Consider the following 21,249-nt stretch of genomic DNA (forward strand, 5'->3'; position numbering starts at 1 on the left):
CGAATTGCCATGAGGCGATAACCGGCATCGAGCACATTGCCTGCAAAGGTGTTTGCAAAAAAAGATTTCACACCGCTTGCACTGGTCTACCGAAGAGTCTGGTCAGACAAATGGATGCGCTGTCCAAAAATCTTTTTTGGTACTGTGATGACTGTGCGGCAATGTTTTCGAACCCCAGTTTCCAATTGATGGCCTTCAATGCTCCGTCTGAAACAAATGGGCTAGTGCAGCTAACGAACGCGATCACTGAATTGCGTTCGGAAATTCAGCAAATTGCGCCGAAACCAACACGTACCGCCGTTTGGAACAAATCAACGCCCACGCCGACTCCTACGCCTGTCAGGCGTCCTTTGAAGCGTATACGGGTTCCGGACGCGGTTTCATCTGAACCCTGCCAATTAGGATCAAAACATGCATCAGCCGATCGTTTCAATTCCACTGAGCGAAGACGAAAACCCTGACTTGTTCTGGGTTTATTTGTCGCGCATTAAGCCTGACGTCACGGAAGACGCTGTTAAAGCCATGGTGCAGGCCAACATTGGTGCGGAAGATGCCAACGTAGTTAAATTGGTTTCCAGAGGTAGCGATATCAGTTCATTCCGGTTCATCTCATTTAAAGTTGGCCTATCTCTGGATTTGAAACTGAAAGCGTTGAATCCGGAATCCTGGCCGAAAGGATTGTACTTCCGAGAATTCGTGGACTACAATTCAAATCAGTTTCGCGATTCTAAACAACGATCAGCCGCCATTTAATCTCAGTTTGACACCGGGACGCATCAATCATGCCAGCTCGGAAGTTCTCTTCTCTGGCCACCAACGACCGCTTGTTCCTGCTACAAGTCGTCCCGTTTTGCGGTCAGGTGGCTCAGGGGGAGGCTTCCAACTGCCATGCCTTGGCAAGTATTTTCCTGCGTTATGCTTTTCTCCCAGTCACACACCTTTGCCTTCTAGCCCAGCATCACGAAAGCCGGATCAGTTTGATGCTCTAATCTTTACCGATGCCAACTCGATGCTACAACCCGCTGCTTATAATGCTCCTGATATTGACATCATTCATGCGAATTCCAACTGGACGTCGGGACGCACCACTGAAGGCAATTCGGAAGTTCTTTTCCTTGACCACCAACGACTGTTCGTTCCAGCTTCAAGTCGTCCCGTGTATCGGTCAGGTGGTTCAAGGGGAGACTTCCAATTGCCATGCCATGGCAAGTATTCCCCTCTTTCTCGCTTTTCTCCGAGTCACACACCTCTGCCTTCCAGACCCGTTCCGTGTGCATCGAATCGATTCTATTCTGATGCCCAAACCAACGCGGACCCTAACCTGATGCTACAGCCTGCTGCCATCAATGCCCGTGAAATCGACACTTCTCCTGTGAATTCCAACTGGACGTCGGGACGCAAAACTCAAAGCAATTCGGAAGTTCTCTTCTCTGGCCACCAACGACCGTTCGTCCCAACCTTAAGTCGTCCCGTGTATCGGCCGGGTGGTTCAGGGAGAGGCTTCCAATTGCCATGCAATGGCAAGTATTCGTCAGATCTGAACAATTCACCCAGTCACACATCTCTGCCTTCTAGCCCCCCAGCGTGTGTGTCGGATAGCGTTTCGGCAGCTCGATCGAATGACGCAGCTTGGTGCTACTATCAGAACGTTCGAGGCTTGCGCACCAAAACTGAAGATTTTTATTTGGCTACTAACGACTGCAGTTACGACGTCATCATTTTGACCGAGACCGGTTTGAATGATTCGTTCAACTCAACCCAACTCTTTGGCAACAATTATTCTGTTTATCGTTGTGATCGCAGTCTGCTCAACAGCTCGAAAAAAAGTTTCGGTGGAGTTTTGATAGCCGTTAAGCAATGTCACATGAGTAGGTTTGTCACAACTGAATACGGAAATAGCCTTGAACAAGTTTGTGTTGCTGTCCGTATAAATGGGAAAAAAATGATGTTATGTGCCATATACGTGCCACCCGACAAAAGTAATTGCACTTACGTTTTCGAGTCCCATGTATCAACTGTGCGTGAACTTTGTGCACGCGCTGCTACTGATGAATCCGTACTAGTATTTGGCGACTATAATCAACCCCGTCTGGTGTGGGAAGAAACTGATACAGCTGCTAGGCTTTTGAATGTAACTCCTTTAAATGCTGCCTCTGCTTGCTTGATCGACGGAATGGACTCGCTGAATCTTATTCAATTGAATGCAATCAGGAATCACCTTGGTCGGGTTCTCGATCTGGTTTTTGGCTCGAGTGAAGAACTAGTCAAAATAAGAAATGCTCCAGACATTTTGGTACCGATAGACGCTCACCACCCTCCAATTGTCTTCGACTTACCCACTGTTGTGTTTACGAACGAAGCCACATCACACTCTATGGAGCGTAGGAGTAGAGCTCTGAACTTCAGGAAAATGGACTTTTCACAACTCGCACAATATTTGAGTAGCATTGACTGGGACGATCTGTTCGGCTCCTCATCGGTGGATGCCATGACAGAATTGTTCTGTGATTTGATCTGCACCTGGTTGAATTCTCACGTTCCTTTGTTTAAACCACCTGTGTCACCTGCTTGGAGCACGCCTACTTTACGGCAACTACGGCGCGAGAAAAATGCATGCTTACGCAGACTTCGTAAAGAAAGAACAGGGGACTTTCAACTACAGTTTAGAGCAGCAAGCACCGCCTACCGCAAACTAAATGCAGCACTTTATAAGCGCCACGTCTTGCGTTTACAATCTAGTTTACGCACCAACCCCCGAAGTTTTTGGACATTTGTGAACTCAAAACGGAAATCGAGCTCCCTACAAAGCTCTGTAGTTTACAATGACGCTGTTGCTAACTCTCCAGGTGCATGTTGTAACTTGTTTGCAGAGCATTTCAAGTCAGTTTTTTTGAACACCATTTCATCCGAAAGAGAGTGCAGTGAAGCCATCAATCATGTACCTGTCGATGTTTTTGACTTGAATACTTTTGAAATCAATCAAGATCTTATTGAGCGCTCTGCGAAAAAGCTTAAAAGCTCATTTGCTCCTGGACCTGATGGGATTCCAGCTGTTATCTATCGTCGCTGCATCGAAGCTCTTTCCTTGCCTCTGGCTAGGATCTACAACAGATCATTCCAGCAACGAAAATTTCCAGACAAATGGATAAATTCGTTCATGTTTCCGGTGTTCAAAAACGGCGATCGTCGAGATGTTAAGCAATATCGTGGTATTACCAGTTTGTCTGCAGGGTCTAAGCTCTTTGAAATAATTGTTGGCCAAGCTCTTTTACGCGCCTCATCGCAGTACATCGCCCCTGAACAGCATGGTTTCATGCCTGGTAGATCGGTGAGTACTAACCTCATAGAATACACGTCGTTTTGCCTCAATCAGTTAGAAAACAAAAAACAAGTCGATGCTGTGTATACAGATATCAAAGCTGCTTTTGACGCGATTGACCATAAGATTTTGCTCGCTAAGCTTGCCAAGCTTGGCATTCATGACAACATGATTGCTTGGTTGAAATCCTTTCTCACCGAGCGCTGCATAAGGATCAAGTACGGCACAAGCATTTCATATCCTTTTACCAATCGATCTGGCGTCCCCCAAGGGAGTAATTTGGGGCCATTATTATTTGCGCTATTTTTTAACGATCTGATTACTAGCCTAGAAGACGGAACGAAAATTGGTTACGCTGATGACCTTAAAATATTTCTGCCAGTGGAATGTACTGCTGATTGCATTCGCCTTCAATCTCTGCTGAACCAGTTTGATGAATGGTGTAGACTGAACAAACTAACAATCAGTGTCTCAAAATGCTCTGTAATAACTTTTCATCGGAATAAAACAACGATCCCTTATGACTATAGTATCGGCAGCCAGTTTTTGAAAAGGGTCTTTGAAGTGGATGATCTTGGCGTGATCCTCGATGCGCAGCTCACTTTCAACAGCCAACGCTCTTCAGTTATCAACAAAGCGAATCGTCAGCTCGGCTTCATCACCAAAGTGTCACGTGAATTCAAAGATCCTTTGTGCTTGAAATCACTGTACTGTGCCCTCGTCAGATCTATAACTGAGCATGCTGCTGTGGTCTGGGCTCCGTATCAACTAAGTTGGATTTTGAGGATTGAACGTGTGCAGAAGCGGTTTGTCAGATTCGCCTTGCGACACCTGCCTTGGCGTCATCCCGAAGATCTTCCAGCATATTCGGATCGGTGTCAGCTTTTGGGTCTCGAAACCCTCGCATGTCGCCGAAAGACTCAACAGGCTTCTTTCATTGTTAAGATTATGAATGGAGAAGTTCAATCGCCAAATCTTCTAAGAATGATAAACCTCAGTGCCCCGTCGCGAACTCTGCGATCTAATTCGTTGCTGTCACATCAAATCCACCGAACATCTTATGGCTACAATGAACCACTCAGTGCAATGATGCGTATGTTTCAGGATGCTGAGCACCTGCATCAGTTTGAAGAATCATCCAGCCGATTTATTCGTCGAATTCGTCAGTCCAAATTGTTTTACTAATTAGATTGTAACTAAACATATTCATTTAAACATTTATGTTCGATGAACTTAATTATAATAAACAAATAATAAACAAATAAACAAATGTTAAGAAAATAGAAAAAAAATCTGAGAAACTGGTACCGGATGACACTGAAAAGACTTTGATGGAAGGTATCAAGCGAAAATGCGTTCAATTTTATTCTCAAGGCTCCATCGATAAACTTTTCTTTTGATTTTTGAAGTAAATATAAGTATAAACTACCCTAAAATTTTGGTTTGAATCTAAACATTATAAGAAATTTGCATGACACTTTTGGTGTCGCAATAATTTCGTGTTCGCCCTTTAGGTGTACAAACAACTTCCAGCCGTACAGTTTCGTGAAACTTCGTAAAAATAATTTTTAACACGTTCTTTCATAAGCTTATAAAGGTTTTTCCCCAAAATCTGCTTTAACACTGATTTTCACGCGGATCGTAGTTACGACTCATGATGAATTACATGAATTTTGCTGATAATAGGTTTTTTACCCAATATGGCACAAACCCTACACACGACTTAAATCATTCCCTTTTATTCAAGCACCATAATACTAGAGTAGATTGGTATGAAAATCACTGATTTAATTTAAGTATTATATGAAAAAGTACTATTGTATAAAAAGTACCCACTCTAATGCCGTTTGTTTTTTTTAAAGTTTCAACTCAAGTAGGAACGGAAGGATAATATTTATACAATAGCTCAAGTTTCGTTTTAGAAATTTTTACACTATATATCAAATATTCCCAAGCTGTTTTTGTGCATTTAAAAGACATAGTACGAATTAACCGAAGATTAAAGCTTGACTCGAGAAATGATAAACCTCATTATCGGTATTGAATGTTGAGGTGTTGTACAAATAATTGTTTCCACCTGCCTTGGAGCGCTGAGCCGTGCCCAATGGGGAATTTAATTATAGATGAATAAAATTTTCCAGATTGGTAACAATCATGATTAATTTAATTATTGTGCAAAGGTCTTTCCGAGAACATGAACCGACTGTAACCGTCCACTAATGGCTCGTTTATTTCAATTTTCCGATTGAATAGCAATTTGTCTCCTATTGCAATCATTTCCCTCTTCTCAACTCGACAATTTCAAACGAAATGGATACTGCAGATCAACTACGGTCGGGATGAAGCCAATATTGATCGAAAAATATTCGGTAACATGTAATTTGTATAATTGAACCCAACCCATTGCTGCATTGCTTCCGAGACGGGATTCTTATCCTTGGAAGGTGACCCAAAATGGAACGATAACAGTAATGGATCTTGGATGGTTTTCATTGCTAATGCTAAATGAAGCTCCAGTTGTAACTCGGCGTTTTTTTTTCTTGTCCGATTCAATCGAAGCTTAAGGGGATTATCGAGTTTTGTCAATCAACGTCATATTGATGATTTTCCCAAGAGCCATCACGAGATGCTGTTCGCTCTACTCAATTGAAATATTCATCAACGTTGTCGATGTTCTTGGTGCGATGCGCGATGTAGGCTAGAGTCGGCAAAAAACTAAACTCATTATTGATTTTCCCCCGAAATTCCCATTTGTCTTCGGTATCATTTGTCACACAAATTCCTGTTCTGCTCTATCAAGAGGTTATTGATTGTCGTTTGCCGAGTCGAGGTGCTTTTTCTTCTCGTGGCACTGACCTGTCAATATCGGAACCTGAATATCTAGCAGCGACATGGGCTAGGAGGGTACAAGAGCCGTTGCTTGGCCAGAATCGCCTTGTCACGCCCCACACCGTTGGATGTGGCAGAATTTTCAGCTTATCCTCGGAGGATCAGTCAATTTGGCAAATTTAGTTGGCATTCGTGCTCGGCCTTGCCGATGTCTTGCTCGCATCATAACTGATATTCGGAGGTACCCTTAACATGCTGCCATCGGAAACTGACGGTGCTTTTTTCCTATTTTTTCTATCTTTCAGTATCGACAACTACGGTAGAAGCAGTGCTCGGGCGGACGGCAACACTGCCATGTGACATTACACCGGAAGAAGCCAATGATCGCGTCTACATGGTCCTGTGGTTTCGAGAAAGTGCCGGCAAGCCACTATACAGGTGATTTATGATTTTTTTTTCATCGGTAAAGAAAAATGAGTGCAATGCGAACACTCAAAACGGTATGACTTCTAGAAGAGGGTGCAAAATTACTATTTAACTGCTTGTCAATTTGATGACTGATAAAATCCAGTTAATTGACAGTGTTGCTTTGTTGCTATGCGTTTTATTACAACAGAGAGCAAACTTTAGAATTTATGGAGAACAAGACACGGTTGGAAATGAAAGCCATTCCAAATAATTGGATCTACACTAGGTTTACGAACTTTTAATCTACACTTATCTAAACGGGAGCCCGTCAATTTGCAACATTATAGAATATTACAATAGCACGCACTCAGTATAAAGAGCTAACTTCTTCTTATCCAAAATAAACTTTCTTGAAGATCTCAAGAGATTTTGGCTTTTGCGGAAAAAGTTAGAGCTTTTTATTTGTTTTTATTTTGCCGTTCGATAGAGTATAGGAATTTCGATGCAAAATATGACAAAAACACTGAAAATAAATCTTTTATATCTTTTCAACCTTAAGTCAAAACTTTTTCTGGTCTTCAACAAAATTGCTGAATAAATCAAGGTCTTAAATATTGAAAACTCAAAAATGATCTCCAGTGGTGCCAGAAATTATTACAGTTCGTCTATTTAATTTTGTAATGATTTTCTTTAACGTTATATCTCTGAAACTAAAACATCTTGTCTAAATCTATAACGTGATTCAGGGGATATAAGGGCATAACGAGCTCCCGGGGCATAGTTAACACTCTTTCTTTCCACGAAAGTATGAATTTTTGACGAATAACTGGAAAGGTTAAAATCCTCTTAAAATAAACAAAAAAGTATGAATTTTCTCAAATAAATATTCATGAGGAACAGTTTTTTAGTTCCTAAAGTGTTAATTTTTCAGCAAAAAAGAAATCTCTTTATCACCTTTACAGAAATATTTAAAAAAAACAACAAGGTTCTCCAGTAACGAAAATATTATAATTTTTGAGCACCGAAAAATAAGGTCTTATGATCGTTTAAAAATCATCTTGATCTTTGAAATACGCACTCCATCATGATGATTGTTCCGCAATTTTCACCATCATAAATTTTTTGCAATATTTTGTTTATTTGAGCATGAGCTTGTTATCAACTACGGTTCACCTACGGCTCCTCTTAGCCAATATTGTGAATTTTAATAAAAATTTTAGAAACGTCGCTATGAAACTGGCAACAATACAAAGACTTCCGATAATCTAGTACTTCACATTTCTTTGTCGGAAGTCTTTCGGAAGTCGGAAGTCCGGACTTACGAAGTAAAATTTAATGCTGGCGCCTTAATAGCATAATGGTTGAATTCAGCAGATCGTGGCCTAGAATATACACGCTCTTTTTTTGAAACTCAAAATTAAGTAGTTTTGGTTCAAAACAGCACTTCGGTGGCCGCCCTCAACTTTGAGTATGACTGGGCAATAGCAAAACTAAGATCTTATAGGCATACTCAATACTATGTTCGGCAGCCGAACTCGGATTTATCCATTTTCTTTCGAGGGTAGCTTATTTTCAGGGAATTAAAGAATAATTAAAATTTGTTGTATCCGGATGTTGCTGTTCCGGTACATTGCATTGCAATTACAGAGCGGTGGAAAGTTTTGACACTCCCGGTCAAAGAAAACTTCCGGATGGTACTTCCCACGGGAAGTAAACAACATCCGGAAGTTTCCGGACATTCCCAGCCGCTACCATATGATGACAATGACGGTCAGAATTTTACGCTGACACGGTGAACATGCATTCCATTATGAAGTTCCTTCATAGTCTTCCGGTAATTGTTCCGGAACGACAAAATTTTGCGACGGGTTCGTTGGTTGCTGTTCCGGTTCGGACTGAACTCGCTAAGTGTTTTCAGTCCAACAAAGAGAGTTCAATTTTTAGTACATAAGGTCGAACTCAGCTTTAATCCCTCGCCGAAGGAAAAAAGGGGATCAATTTTGAGTTCGCAGTTCGAACTCCATTTAGATCCATCGCAAGGAGGAAAAAGGGTACTTAACTTTAAATTCATAGAATCGAACTATGTTTTGAACCACGGTCATACTTAATTTTGAGTTTAAAAAAAAGAGCGTGTAGCATCTTTGTCTTCAAAGTCAGCGCTCATGAGATCAAAGTGTGAAAAAAGTAAAATAATTCAATATAGGTAAGCGGGAGGTGAAATTATAATTTATTTTCAATAATTTAGTAATAAAAACAACAAGTTTTTTTCAATTTTAATGATTTATTTTTATCAATGCACGCACATGATGGAAAAATATTGATTGCGGAGGGAAAAATTTTCAGTTATTTCTCCCAGCAAAAACAGGCAGGCGATACCAGGCAGGATCTGAAAGATAAATTTGAGCGTTATTCAATTTAGTTTTGAATTTGAAATATTAATTGGTTTACTTGCCATTATTGTCTCATGACTTGAGACGACGATGTAGATGGTTCATAATTGGCTCGCACTTAACTGACGAAGACAAAACAAATACAACTGTTGTGATTTCTCACACTTTTTCTTTAATCAGCAAATTCGGATAATGTGTAAATTTCGAACTTACATGATGTGTGAAAATCCCACTCGAGTTTGACAGCTCCATATTTGCTGATAATGTGTGAAAGAATTTTGCAAAATGTGTGAAATGATTTATCAGTGTAGTGGCAAACTAGTTGCGCTCGAAAAAACGGACGATTTCGCCCGGAGAATAAAGTCAGTTTTGGGAGAAGTTCACCAATACTCTCAATGTTGTTTTCAAAACAATAAACAGCTGTTTGTGGCTGAAATCAAAATAGTTGAAATAATAAACAGAAAAATTATTATTGCCGCGATCTGCTTTTCAGTGAAAACCGGACACGAAAAAAGACAATCCGGACACAAAAAAAAAACAATTCGGATGTAAAGAACCGAGTGAAGAAAATCCAGAAGGGAAAACTAAATGACAACTGCATGTAAACATTGCGCTCGTTCTCACGTACACCTACGTATGGAATAACTCGAAAACTGAAAGTCGTTGTTTTATTCGGACGCAAGCAGTGGCGAACATTGCTAGGGATTGAAAAATGAAAACATCAAAACTGATATCCTAAGTTTTTCGATTAGTTTACTTAAGGTCAGAGATAGGTATTTGAGATCTGTTTAAACATATTTCTCTAGTCTTCCACCGGTTATCCGGCGCATGGGGCTGAAATAAAATATAGTTTAACATACATAAATTGTCTGATTTATTAAAAAAAAACTTTATTTTCTAAACCACTTGATTGAACGTATGTTTTTGAAGTGAGTTTGTCTTTAAATAATAATTGAAATTCAATTATTTCTTTTATAAATCCAAAACGTATAATGTAAAACAACTGAAAGTAGCAACGCAGTTCTTTGATGGAAATGTGAATAACCCGGGATTTAATACCAGGAAAAGCATTCATTTGCTGGGAGAGCTTAATATTTTCCCGTTTGTTCGATTACGGATTATTGGCCGTCATAACAGTTTTTCCCCTTGTCCATCTTCTCATAACAAGCTTTTCTGGTTAAAATGGATTAACCATATCTGTTCAAGGTTGATTCGGTAGAAATTTTTTAACACATACGTGATCCTTTTCAGAATCACTGCAGGCAGCTGTATCTGGAACGATAACGAAACACAATTTTAAGTACCGAGCAAACAATTTCAATTTGCAATCAATAAAGTTATTTACAGTCGGAAATTTTCATCGCAATCAATAAGGTTTCCAATGTTAAATGCACTGTTTTAGTATCAGTTCGACTTAACTGCTAACAGTACATGAACTTTTCTTTGATGTCATTATACACTATAAGCCTGATTATGTTGAATTTGAAAATAGTCTGTATAAGCTTTCAAACGTAGGAAACTGTTTTGGGCGTAAATATTGTAAACAAAAGGGTTAAAGATTTTCTCATATTTTTATTATTTTTTTCTATGTTACTCCGGCGAGCAAAGATCTTTCAGTTTGCAATTTAAAGTTTCTCTTGCGAAGCATTTGTAAGTTGAAGATTTGAAAAAGAATTGTTATTCATTCGGAAACATATTAGAAACTGTTTTAAAAGATTCTACAAATAAAATTTGTAATAGTCAAGGTAAAAATGGGTATATAATCATGAGTTATAATGATGAGAATATAATCATGAGTTAAGTTTATTTATAAAAAAAATTACGCTCTACATGCCGATACTGGGTAAAAATTAAAATGATTAACATTAAAAAAAAAACACCGAAAAACACATTTTCACCATTCTCTTTTCTTAGAGCAAGTTCACTGGTGAAAAAGTGGTAGAAATTTTGATACTTACGGCACATTTTGAAAATTTTGCCATGTTAAAACATTTTCAAGATCTGTGGTCTTCTGTTTTTTTTTTTTACAACACGTGTTGTATTTTCGCATGCTGTGATGCAAAAATAGCAATATTTCTATCACATACGGCTGAAATAGAAACAGTGCTGTGCTGTAAAAAATACAACGTCCAAAGATCTTGAAAACAATTTTGCATGGTAAAATTTTCAAAATATCAAAATTTTCACCACTTTTTCCCAACACCAGTGAACTTTCTCTTAGGAACAGAACGTTTGACAATATTCCTGGAAAAAATCATATGTTTATACACAAACTGGTTTTACGTAATGATTATAAAAAATATCTAAGCGTGCCCGTGAAAATGTCCCACCTATACGAGAACAACATGATGATGCCAGTGGGCGATAAAAATCTCTTGACCGAGTTCTGAATGAATGAAATCCCAGCCCAGTTTTCAAACTGGACCGTGAGATGTTGTGGTTGGTAAAGAGATGAACAAAAAAATAGCAAAAAAAACCTTGCGAAAAAGGTCGGCGGAAGCACCTTCCATTTTCTCGCTTAGGAAAGAAGTCCCCGGCATAGGATGTAACAATACGATTGTTAGCCGGAAAAGTCCAATGACTGAAATGGGCAAGAAAAAGGCGGAAAAATTCAAAAGCTTTGATAAATTACTTTTCATGGGGAAATTTATCTCCTCCTCCCATTTGGATAGTCAGGTGTGGCGTAGAAGAATATAAATTAATAGCTCGTGTATGATACCTGGAACGACACCATCTGTTTGGAGATGCTTCATTCTTTGGGAATTTTAATACCTGTATATCTAAAATTATCGTTCTGCGAAGAATGAAGAGGAAATTTTCAAATTTTCGTTCATAAAAATGAAAATTCATCTGGAACTTAAATCTACTTATCTATATATATAAAAATGAATTTCTGTCTGTCTGTCTGTCTGTCTGTCTGTCTGTTCCCTATAGACTCGGAAACTACTGAACCGATTTGCGTGAAACTTGGCAGGTGGGGGTATTGGAGACCGGGGAAGGTTCCTATTATGGTTTGAGACCCCTCCCTCTCTCAATAAGGGAGGGAGGGGCCTCCCAAACAAAAGACAATTTTTTGCATAACTCGAGCACCCATCAAGCAAATGGTAATAAAATTGGCATGGGGTGGTATTTGGGTACGAAGAATATTCCTATGAATATAAGGTACCCCTCCTTCCTCTTAGGGAGGTGATAAGAAGGGGGGAGGGGGGCTACCTTACAATTTTTCATATAACTCGAAAACTTAACAAGATATTGGAACCAAATTTGGCACGGGAAGCTATTAGGATACGAAAAATATTTCAATGATTATTTGAGACCCCTCCCCCTTTTTTGTGGAAAGGGAGAGGGGGTCTCTTTCATTTTTTCACATAACTCAAAAATTAGTAATGCAAATGGAACCACATTTGGCATGGGAGGGTATTTGGATACGAAAAATATTTCTATGATAATTTGAGATCCATCCCTCTTTCCAGTACGGAGAAATAAAGGGGAAGAGAGGCCTTTTTATAATTTTTGGAGTTTGAGAACCCTTCCTTCAATGGGGAGAAAGGAATGAGGGAAGGGAGTTTCATACAATTTTTACATCATAACTCAAAAACTACAACAGCAAATGGAACCAAATTTGGCATGAATATTTGGTATCCCTCACTCCTTCAAAGAGGTGGATGAAAAGGGGGAGGAAAGGTCTCCCTTACAATTTTCAGTATAACTGGAGAGTTGATCGAGCAAATTGAACCATATTTGGCATATGAGGGTATATGGATTCGAGAAATGTTTCTATCATAAATTGAAGCCCCACCTTTTTTTTCACCGGAAAGATATTAAGAGGAAAAGGGGAGCTTCCATATCCTTTTTTTTGCATAACTCGAGAATTAATCGAGCAAATGAAACCAAATTTGGCATCAAAAAGTATTTGAGTACGAAAAATACTTTTTCTATGTGAAACAATTTTTTTCTTGCTGTAGGATGATAGAATTGGGAATATAGGAAGGTAAGAGGAGGCTTACATTTAACTTTTTTTTTTAGAAAATCCGAGAAATGGACAAAACTTAACATGGAAAATCATTTTGGTATGATTCTACGATTATCTGACACACCATCCTGCTTTCAGTGAGTAGGTACATAGGAGGAGGGATGTGAGCCCAATTCAATAGAGTTAGCATAAGTTCTCAATTTATGCTAATGAAGCCAACAAATGGAAACAAATATGGCATGGAAAGGTACTTGGTTACGAGACATCTTTCTACGATTGTTATAGATCCTTACGCTTTACAGTGTAGATAGAGGAAGAAAGGAGGAGGGTCCATATAAATTTTGTTATGAAGCTTAAAAACTTATCAATCAATGGAACTATGTTTGATATAAGAGGATTTTTGGGAACGAAAAAATTAGGTATGATTATTAAAAATCACGACCTCCATTCTGCAGGGGGTGAAGGTAAGGACAGGGAAGGGGCTCTCTTATCAGTTTTTCACCATAAATCCAGAACATATAAAAAAACAACCATATTTTATATGTTAGATTGTTTGCGTACGATTAATTTGAGACCGTCCAGACAGCTTCAAATTATTAGATCTTAAACACAAATTTATAGAGCAAGATTTAGAATATTTGTTTAAGTTATCTTTGTGTTGCAATTCGAAACTCCAGCTGCAGCTCTCATTTTATAGCGGTTGCTTATAAATTATGATTAATTTGATTTAAAGTAATAGCAATAAAAAAATAAAAATTTGAATAATTTTTGAAAATATCATTTGATTTTGAAAGGTGTAGCAAAGCACACCGGGTCAGCTAGTAATAGATAAATTTATGATGAATAAGTTTGTATAAATAATCTGAAAATTTATTCAGATTTTTACTTGCTCGCAAAAGCTTGTCTCCGACAGATTTTAATCCTACACCGGTGTAGGCTAAATCATTTTCATTTAAGACACTGACGTTCACAAATTGAATCTATTTTTCAAATTGCAAATTTTGATTTGTATTTTTGTATTGAGCTTATTGTCTGTAGAATGGATTTTCTTTAAGACGTGTGACTGAACAAGTTCAGGTCCTTCCAATTTCAAAATTCATTTAACAAATACTAATACAATACATCAATAAACTGGTAGCCATATGAAAGTTGTTGACCAAATTCAGCCCCAACTTTATTTTTTGTTCTTGTTCTTCTAAATACTAAACTCCACATTTAAAAGAAGTTCGAAAATCACAAAAGTCCACAAATTCACAGTTCTTCAAGGTGCATGGAATTTAAGAGATAATTTGATTAAGGGGGGAGTGGGGTCTAACACTTTCAAAAAATCGATTTTTTTATTTTTTTATTTTCTTATTGTAAAACATTTCAAGAATGTTGTGTCAAATTTTCAAGTCAATCGAAGCAAAACTGTAGAAATTATAGGCCTTTATCTCCTCTAATCTAATACTGCAAGAAAGCAAGAGCAGAAACTTCAAACGCGTTTTTCTCGAAAGCACATTTTTAAAGTCGGTGGACATCGTCATTTGAAAACTACTTATCCGATTCTTCTCAAATTTGGAACATATTTTCTACATATAAAATACCAAACCCCAATTCTTTTTTTTACTTTGGGGAGATTTTACAGATAAAAATGGCGGATTTTTTCGTTAAAAATCGTAGTTTTTACTTCAAACAGCCACAAAAATTTCATTAATTTTTTTTAAGTTAAGTTAAATAAAACGTTGGGGTCCAGAAAAACATCTATTAAAAATATTTTGCTCTGAATTTCTTACTTCAAATGTTTCTGTGCTGAGATACAGTGTCCACCGCAAATCCTGTTTTCTAAAAGGCATCCTCGAAAGTGCTCCGTCACCGACTCATTTTTCAATATTTTTCTACGAAAAAATTACTAGATGTTCTTTTAACAATGCTTTGTATAATGCAAAAAATTTGAATACATTTGTTTGAACGATAGCTCTGAAAAAAATCGTGAAAATGGTGTTTTTTTTACCCGTTAGACCCTACTCCCCCCTTAATTTGGGTAAATGCAATCAGTTTATTTTTCTACAAAAATTTTAAAAATATTTTTTTTTGAAAACCTTACAAATTTATAGAATTTTTTTATACTTTTCCCCATTATTTTTATGCAATGATATCTTTTCAAATTTCAAAAAATTGTAAAGCTTAACATTTTAAGATCATAGTATCTCTGAAATTTGAATATCTAGGCTTAATTTTAATGTTTGATGGAATATATGATAATAAACAAATTTAGAATCAGTTTTGTTTTCCAACTTATAAGTTATCAATGATTGATTTCACACAAATCTCATGCATTTTGAAACTTATAAACTTACCAAAACTAGAGGTGATAGACAAAATCTTACAAAACACTCGAATTTAGAGCGCTGAAATTTTACAGATCAATCATTAAAACAGAGGCACCAAAAATGCTGTTTGCTTGAGTCGTCAATTAAATTTCATAAAAATGTTTTTAAAATGAAAGACATTTTTTTTGAAGAAAATCCTTTTAAAATTTTAAAAACTATTCTTTTTCATCTTCATGTTTTGTTTTAATTTTCACTCAAATTAACTAAAATTCAAAGTTCTACTATTTACAGTTTTTAAATTTTCAAACAAGTTTGTTTTTGTTTTTCGATTCTGAACTTTTGTGTTCTGAACACTTAATCTTTTTGGAAGCCTATAAATATAAAACATACCTTTTGTCCTTTCCAGAATCCAACAATTGAAATTATTCAACGTGTGTTAAAAATTTATAAATAAGTTTTTTTTTTATTTTTTCAAACCTTTTTTTTCCAATCGACCCACTTTTTCAATTAATGTATGAAAAGCTCGAAAAATGATTCGAAGTAACAATTTCAAAGCTAAACTTTTATTTGCTTTGAAAATACTTATATGCTTTGTGCATTCAATATTAATAACAAAATTTAGAATTTTTATTTTTATTAATATCAGTTTCTTACTATTCAAAACATATAATTTCCCAACCTGTACTTCTTTAGTGTAAGATTTAATGTTTATTAAAAATATATAAAGTTATAAATACAACTTTGTTGTTTTCCCTGAGGATGAGACCAACCTAGCCTCGAAACGTTGGATGAAATAAAATAATCATCGATTCGAAAATAAACTGCAGTGCCGATTTCAAAAAGAAAATCAATACCACATTTAAAGTAATTTTTGAGAGATTTTTTCAAACTTTGATATCGGTAACTGGAGATATTTAAGTATGATTTTTGTGTGGGGATAATTAGCGTGATTAATTAGTCTACACAAGTTTATTTATTTCCATTTCCTATATAAGAATACACATTTCCAAGCGTGATTAATTTTTTTTTCAGATTCAAGATTCAGCTGAAAATGAAAAAAAAAGTATTTTCAATTCAGATGAACATTAACTAACAATTATTAATTATTACTATTTTGAAAATGGTTTTAAGTGGTTTTAAAAATCAAAAATCTTTATTTTTTGTGCATTTTTGTTATTGCTATTATAACAAACCGAATTTGAATTTCGAATACGGGTCCTTCGCTCTGTCCTGTGAGATAAAATCATGTGACATGAATCATTAGACTGAGTCGATTTGGGGTCATTTTCGAATTTCTCAAACCCTGGGGTCTCAAAAGCTTCGTTTTGGTCCAAAACTCATCCATGATTTTTTGCTGAATTTTTAAGTAATGTTTACATGAGTAAATTTGGACTTTTAGGTTTGTATGGGAAAATTGAATATTTTGTACTGAAAAATCAACATCATTTTTGTTTCTTCTGTGCAACCGAGCCAGCTGGTGGTTTTTGTGCCAATTTATAAAATTCCTAAAGGAAATTTTCCGCTGAGCAACTTTGTCGAAGACCGTAAGTTCGTATCTTATTAGACAAAAAAGTTATTAGCTGTTCAACAGAGGTATGTCTTTTGGCATTGATAAACTATAAATTCAATTGACACCACTGCTTGTGCCCCGCGAAGTATTGCATGAAAAGTAGTCATGCAATACCTCGCAAGGCACACAACAGTGGTGTCTATTGAATTTATTGTTTATCAATGCCAAAAAACATACCTCTGTTGAACAGCTAATAACTTTTTTGTCTAATAAGATACGAACTTACGGTCTTCGACAAAGTTGTTCAGCGGAAAATTTACTTTAGGAATTTTATAAATTGGCACAAAAACCACCAGCTGGCTCGGTTGCACAAAAGAAACAAAAATGATGTTGATTTTTCAGTACAAAATATTCAATTTTCCCATACAAACCTAAAAGTCCAAATTTACTCATGTAAACATTACTTAAAAATTCTGCAAAATATCATGGATGAGTTTTGAACCAAAACGAAGCTTTTGAGACCCCAGGGTTTGAGAAATTCGAAAATGACCCCAAATCGACTAAGTCTTATGAATCATATACCAAATCACAATTTAAGATTATACATAAAAATATTTTTAAATTCAGAATTTATCATCCAATGATTTCTTAGTCATGACGGATTCAGATGTCAATTTCAGGAATTAGGTTTTAGATATAAACTGTTTTAAATTTGCCACACTGATAAGTTATTTCTAGACATAATACACATTCATAAACATAACTGATATTAAACCGACAAATAAAGTTGGATTCAAGCTCCTGATTTTTTTTTGTGAAGTGATTTTTATATTGTCTGCCTCATAAAAGACTTTATCGTACCGTAAAGATAGAAGTGAATCCATAGGAACAACGGTATCGAAACACATTTCCGCTAATAGGCAAATATCATTTCCCAGTTAAGGAACGTTGGATTTGCCGTAGCATCATCAAGGTTTCCATTTCAAAAGGTCTCTTAATTGAGGAAATTACACTCATTTACTAAAGAGCCGGCTCCCATCCGGTCCCAGACCAACATTTCCCAAAAATCACATGCAACTCGTCTTCTTTTTTTGCCAAGCCAATCCGAAAAGAAAAGAAGCTATTTAGGCCTATAACGAAATGAAGAGAATAGGTTGGAAAAAACCCTTCCGCTCAGTTTTCGACGCTTTTCGTCCCCTTCAGAACCGACCGCAAAAAAAGACTTTTCTCTTTATCCGGTATCCATTATTTTGGGGTTTCCTTAAAGAAATTGATCGTTTACAGCTAGCCTTCGAAGAATCATTTTTCTCCTTTCAGTCTGAAAAAAGTTTTCTGCCGTTGAATCCAATTTATTCTTCCCGTGCCGAGGCCCATATCCGCATATATACGATCCGGAATGTCTTCCGTTCTAGAAAGTTCGGGATAAGGGAAGAATGTACCTATTTATGTTTGAAATTGACAATCTAATATCAATAATCCATTCGGTTGCCTTCTTTCATCTCTTCGGCAGCGATTCTTCTTTCTTTCTTTTTTTTTGTTACCACCCCGTTTTGAGAAAACCCACGTGTTCGAAGATCGGTGATCCAGTTTTTTTTGCTTCATTTTGTGATCGGATTTCTTCTTTCGAAGGAAAACTCATATCCTGTGCACACCCAACAAAAGATAAAGGTAAATCAATGGAAGCGTGAACAAAGTTTCAGTCCCTTTCTTGCGGGTTGCAAAAAAAATCGGATATCGAATCTCCATAACAGAGATTGTTGTCGATTAAAGTTATTTTCGTTTCATTTTGTTAAATTGATAAAAAAAATGTTGAAGTGTTTGAAACTGGATAAACAATTTCATGTTTACCCTTCGGAGCTTGAACAACTTTATGATTTGTAAATCTGTGGCATCTGGAAACTCCGGTTAAATTGAATTCATCAAAATTATTTTTATCAATCGTGAAGCAGTTGTAGTGCTTTTTGTTGAGGCGAGATTTTTTGGAGGATTTTTTTGCAAACCGTTGATGATGTGGTACAGCTAAAGATATATTTATTTTTGAAATACTATTAGGATTAGATAAGGACAATATGTTTAATTTACATTGGCCAACCTCAACTTCGCTACACCTCAACAATGTACTAGGTTTTTTTCAATGAAGTGGAATGATTTCGGCCTAAACATATTTATTATTAACAATAATATATGGTTTTCAAAATAAAGGTGCAAATACTCACAGTCGCAAGTCTTCTATATCTATATATATAAAAAGCAATTATCTGTATGTTTGTTTGTTTGTTTGTTTGTTTGTTTGTTTGTTTGTCCTCTATAGACTCAGCCGTTTTAAGAGCTAGAGATCTGAAATTTGGCATGGATGCTCATTAGGACCAGGAATGATGAAAAATGTTTTTAGATTTTTGGACGACCCCTTCTGAAGGGGGTCGTCCATACAAGACAAATATTGTTTTCACGTTATTGACGTTATTTTCCGTCGGATTGTGATGAAAATTTGCACATGAGTGTTTTGAGAGACGAGCAATCGATTACAGTTATCAAATTCAGGGATAGGGGTCGGCAAAAGGGGTCGTCCATATCCACTGATTTATGTTTTTGCGATATTGGCGTTATTATACATCGGATTGTGATGAAAATTGGCACATGAGTGTTTTGAGAGACGAACAATCGATTACAGTTACCAAATTTAAGGTTTGAGGTCGGCAAAAGGGGTCGTCCATATTCACTGATTAATGTTTTTGCGATATTGGCTTTATTTTACATTGGATTGTGATGAAAATTTGCACATGAGTGTTTTGAGAGACGAGCAATCGATTACAGTTATCAAATTTAATCAAAATCAAATTTCGTCCATATTCACTGATTAATGTTTTTGCGTTATTGGTGTTATTATACACTGGATTGTGATGAAAATTTGGACATGAGTGTTTTGAAAGACGAGCAACCGATTTCAAGTTTCGAATTGCAGATCAGAAGTCGGCTGAAGGAGTCGTCCATACCCAACTTTAATGTTTTTGCGATTTTGACGTTATTCTACATTGGATTGAGATGAAAATTTCCGCATAGGAGTTTTGAGGGACGCTCTTTTGCTTTCAGGTTTCAAATCTTGACTCAGGGGTCGGCAAAAGGGGTTATTATCTGTTCATTGTTTTTACGATATTCTCTTGATTGAGCATAGAATTGTAATGAAAATTGGCACATGGGAGTTTAACAGAAAAGATAATCGATTTCAGGTGTCAAGTTTTGAATCGTGGTCAAAAAAAAAGGCCGTCCATGTTAGTTGCTCACTGTTTTCGCGATATTGTCGTGATCATGCATCGGATTGAGATGAAAATGTTCAGATGAGGGTTATAAACTATGAGCAGTTGACTCGGCGAAAGGGGCGTCTATATTCACTAATCACTGTTTTCAAGTTCCTGACGTAATTTTACATACAATTTGAAAAGAAAAAATGGCACAAGGGAGTTTTGAGAACGCAAAATTGATTTCAATTATCGAATTTCGGGCCATGGGACAGAAAAAGAGGGTTTCATTAAAAGTTCAGTGTTTTGTGCAATAATGTTGTTGGAGGCAGTTAATTGATACCAATTTAAGTGTGAAGGTCAAGCAAAAGAGTTGTGCACACAAACAAATAGTACATGTTTCTGCCATAATGTCTAGATTTTGCAACCGATCGAGAAGAAAACACTCTCACATAAATTTTAATAAAAAGCCAATCAACAGTATAATTTGAATTTCAAGTAATAGTAATAGTAGCGACTTTAAACACTGTTGAATTTTTTCCCCAAAATTGTCGGAAGAATGTTTCGAATTCATTTTCTAAACTCATTTTGACGTACCAATGATTTAAAGCGAAACGAAGTTCGTACGGGATCAGCTAGTCTATAAATATAAAAAGCAATTTCTGTATGTTTGTTTGTTTGTTTGTTTGTCCTCTATAGACTCAGCCGTCTTTAGAGCTAGAGGTCTGAAAATTGGCATGGATGCTCATTAGGACCAGGAATGATGAAAAATGTTGCCAGATATTCGGATGACCCCTTCTGAAGGGGGTCGTCCCTACAAGACAAATATTGTTTTCGCGATATTGACGTTATTTTTCGTCGGATTGAGATGAAAATTTGCACATGAGGGTTTTGAAAGATGACCCATTGGTTTCAGGCATTCAATTTTCGTTCAGGGGTCGGCAAAATGGGTCGTCCATATTCACTGTTTAATATTTTTGCAATATTGGCGTTATTATATATCGGATTGAGATGAAAATTTGCACATAGGAATTTTGAGTGACGAGCAATCGATTCCAGGTATAAAATGCAGAGTCAGGGGCCAGCCAAAGGGGTCGTCCATATAAACCATTCACTGGTTTTGCAATATTGACGTAATTATGCATCGCATTCAGATGAAAATTTGTACACGAGAGTTTTGAGGGACGGGCAATCGATTTTTGGTAACAAATTTAGTAAAAGGGGCCGGCAAAAGAGGTCGTCCATATTACTTTTCAATACTTTTGTGATATT

The 21,249-nt window shown here is 36.7% G+C and overlaps 1 protein-coding gene across 1 annotated transcript in view; it reads left to right on the top strand.

Annotated features, from left to right (window-relative positions):
- Positions 1–21,249, top strand: part of LOC129737866 (hemicentin-2-like) — an 811,499-nt gene that overhangs the window by 593,749 nt on the left and 196,501 nt on the right. Inside the window, exon 3 of the mRNA XM_055729030.1 lies at positions 6,454–6,586. Within this exon, the coding sequence (XP_055585005.1) occupies positions 6,454–6,586 (133 nt within the window). The remainder of the gene's footprint in view (positions 1–6,453; positions 6,587–21,249) is intronic.

Source organism: Uranotaenia lowii, chromosome 1 (assembly GCF_029784155.1).
Source record: "Uranotaenia lowii strain MFRU-FL chromosome 1, ASM2978415v1, whole genome shotgun sequence".
Lineage (NCBI taxonomy): Eukaryota > Metazoa > Arthropoda > Insecta > Diptera > Culicidae > Uranotaenia > Uranotaenia lowii.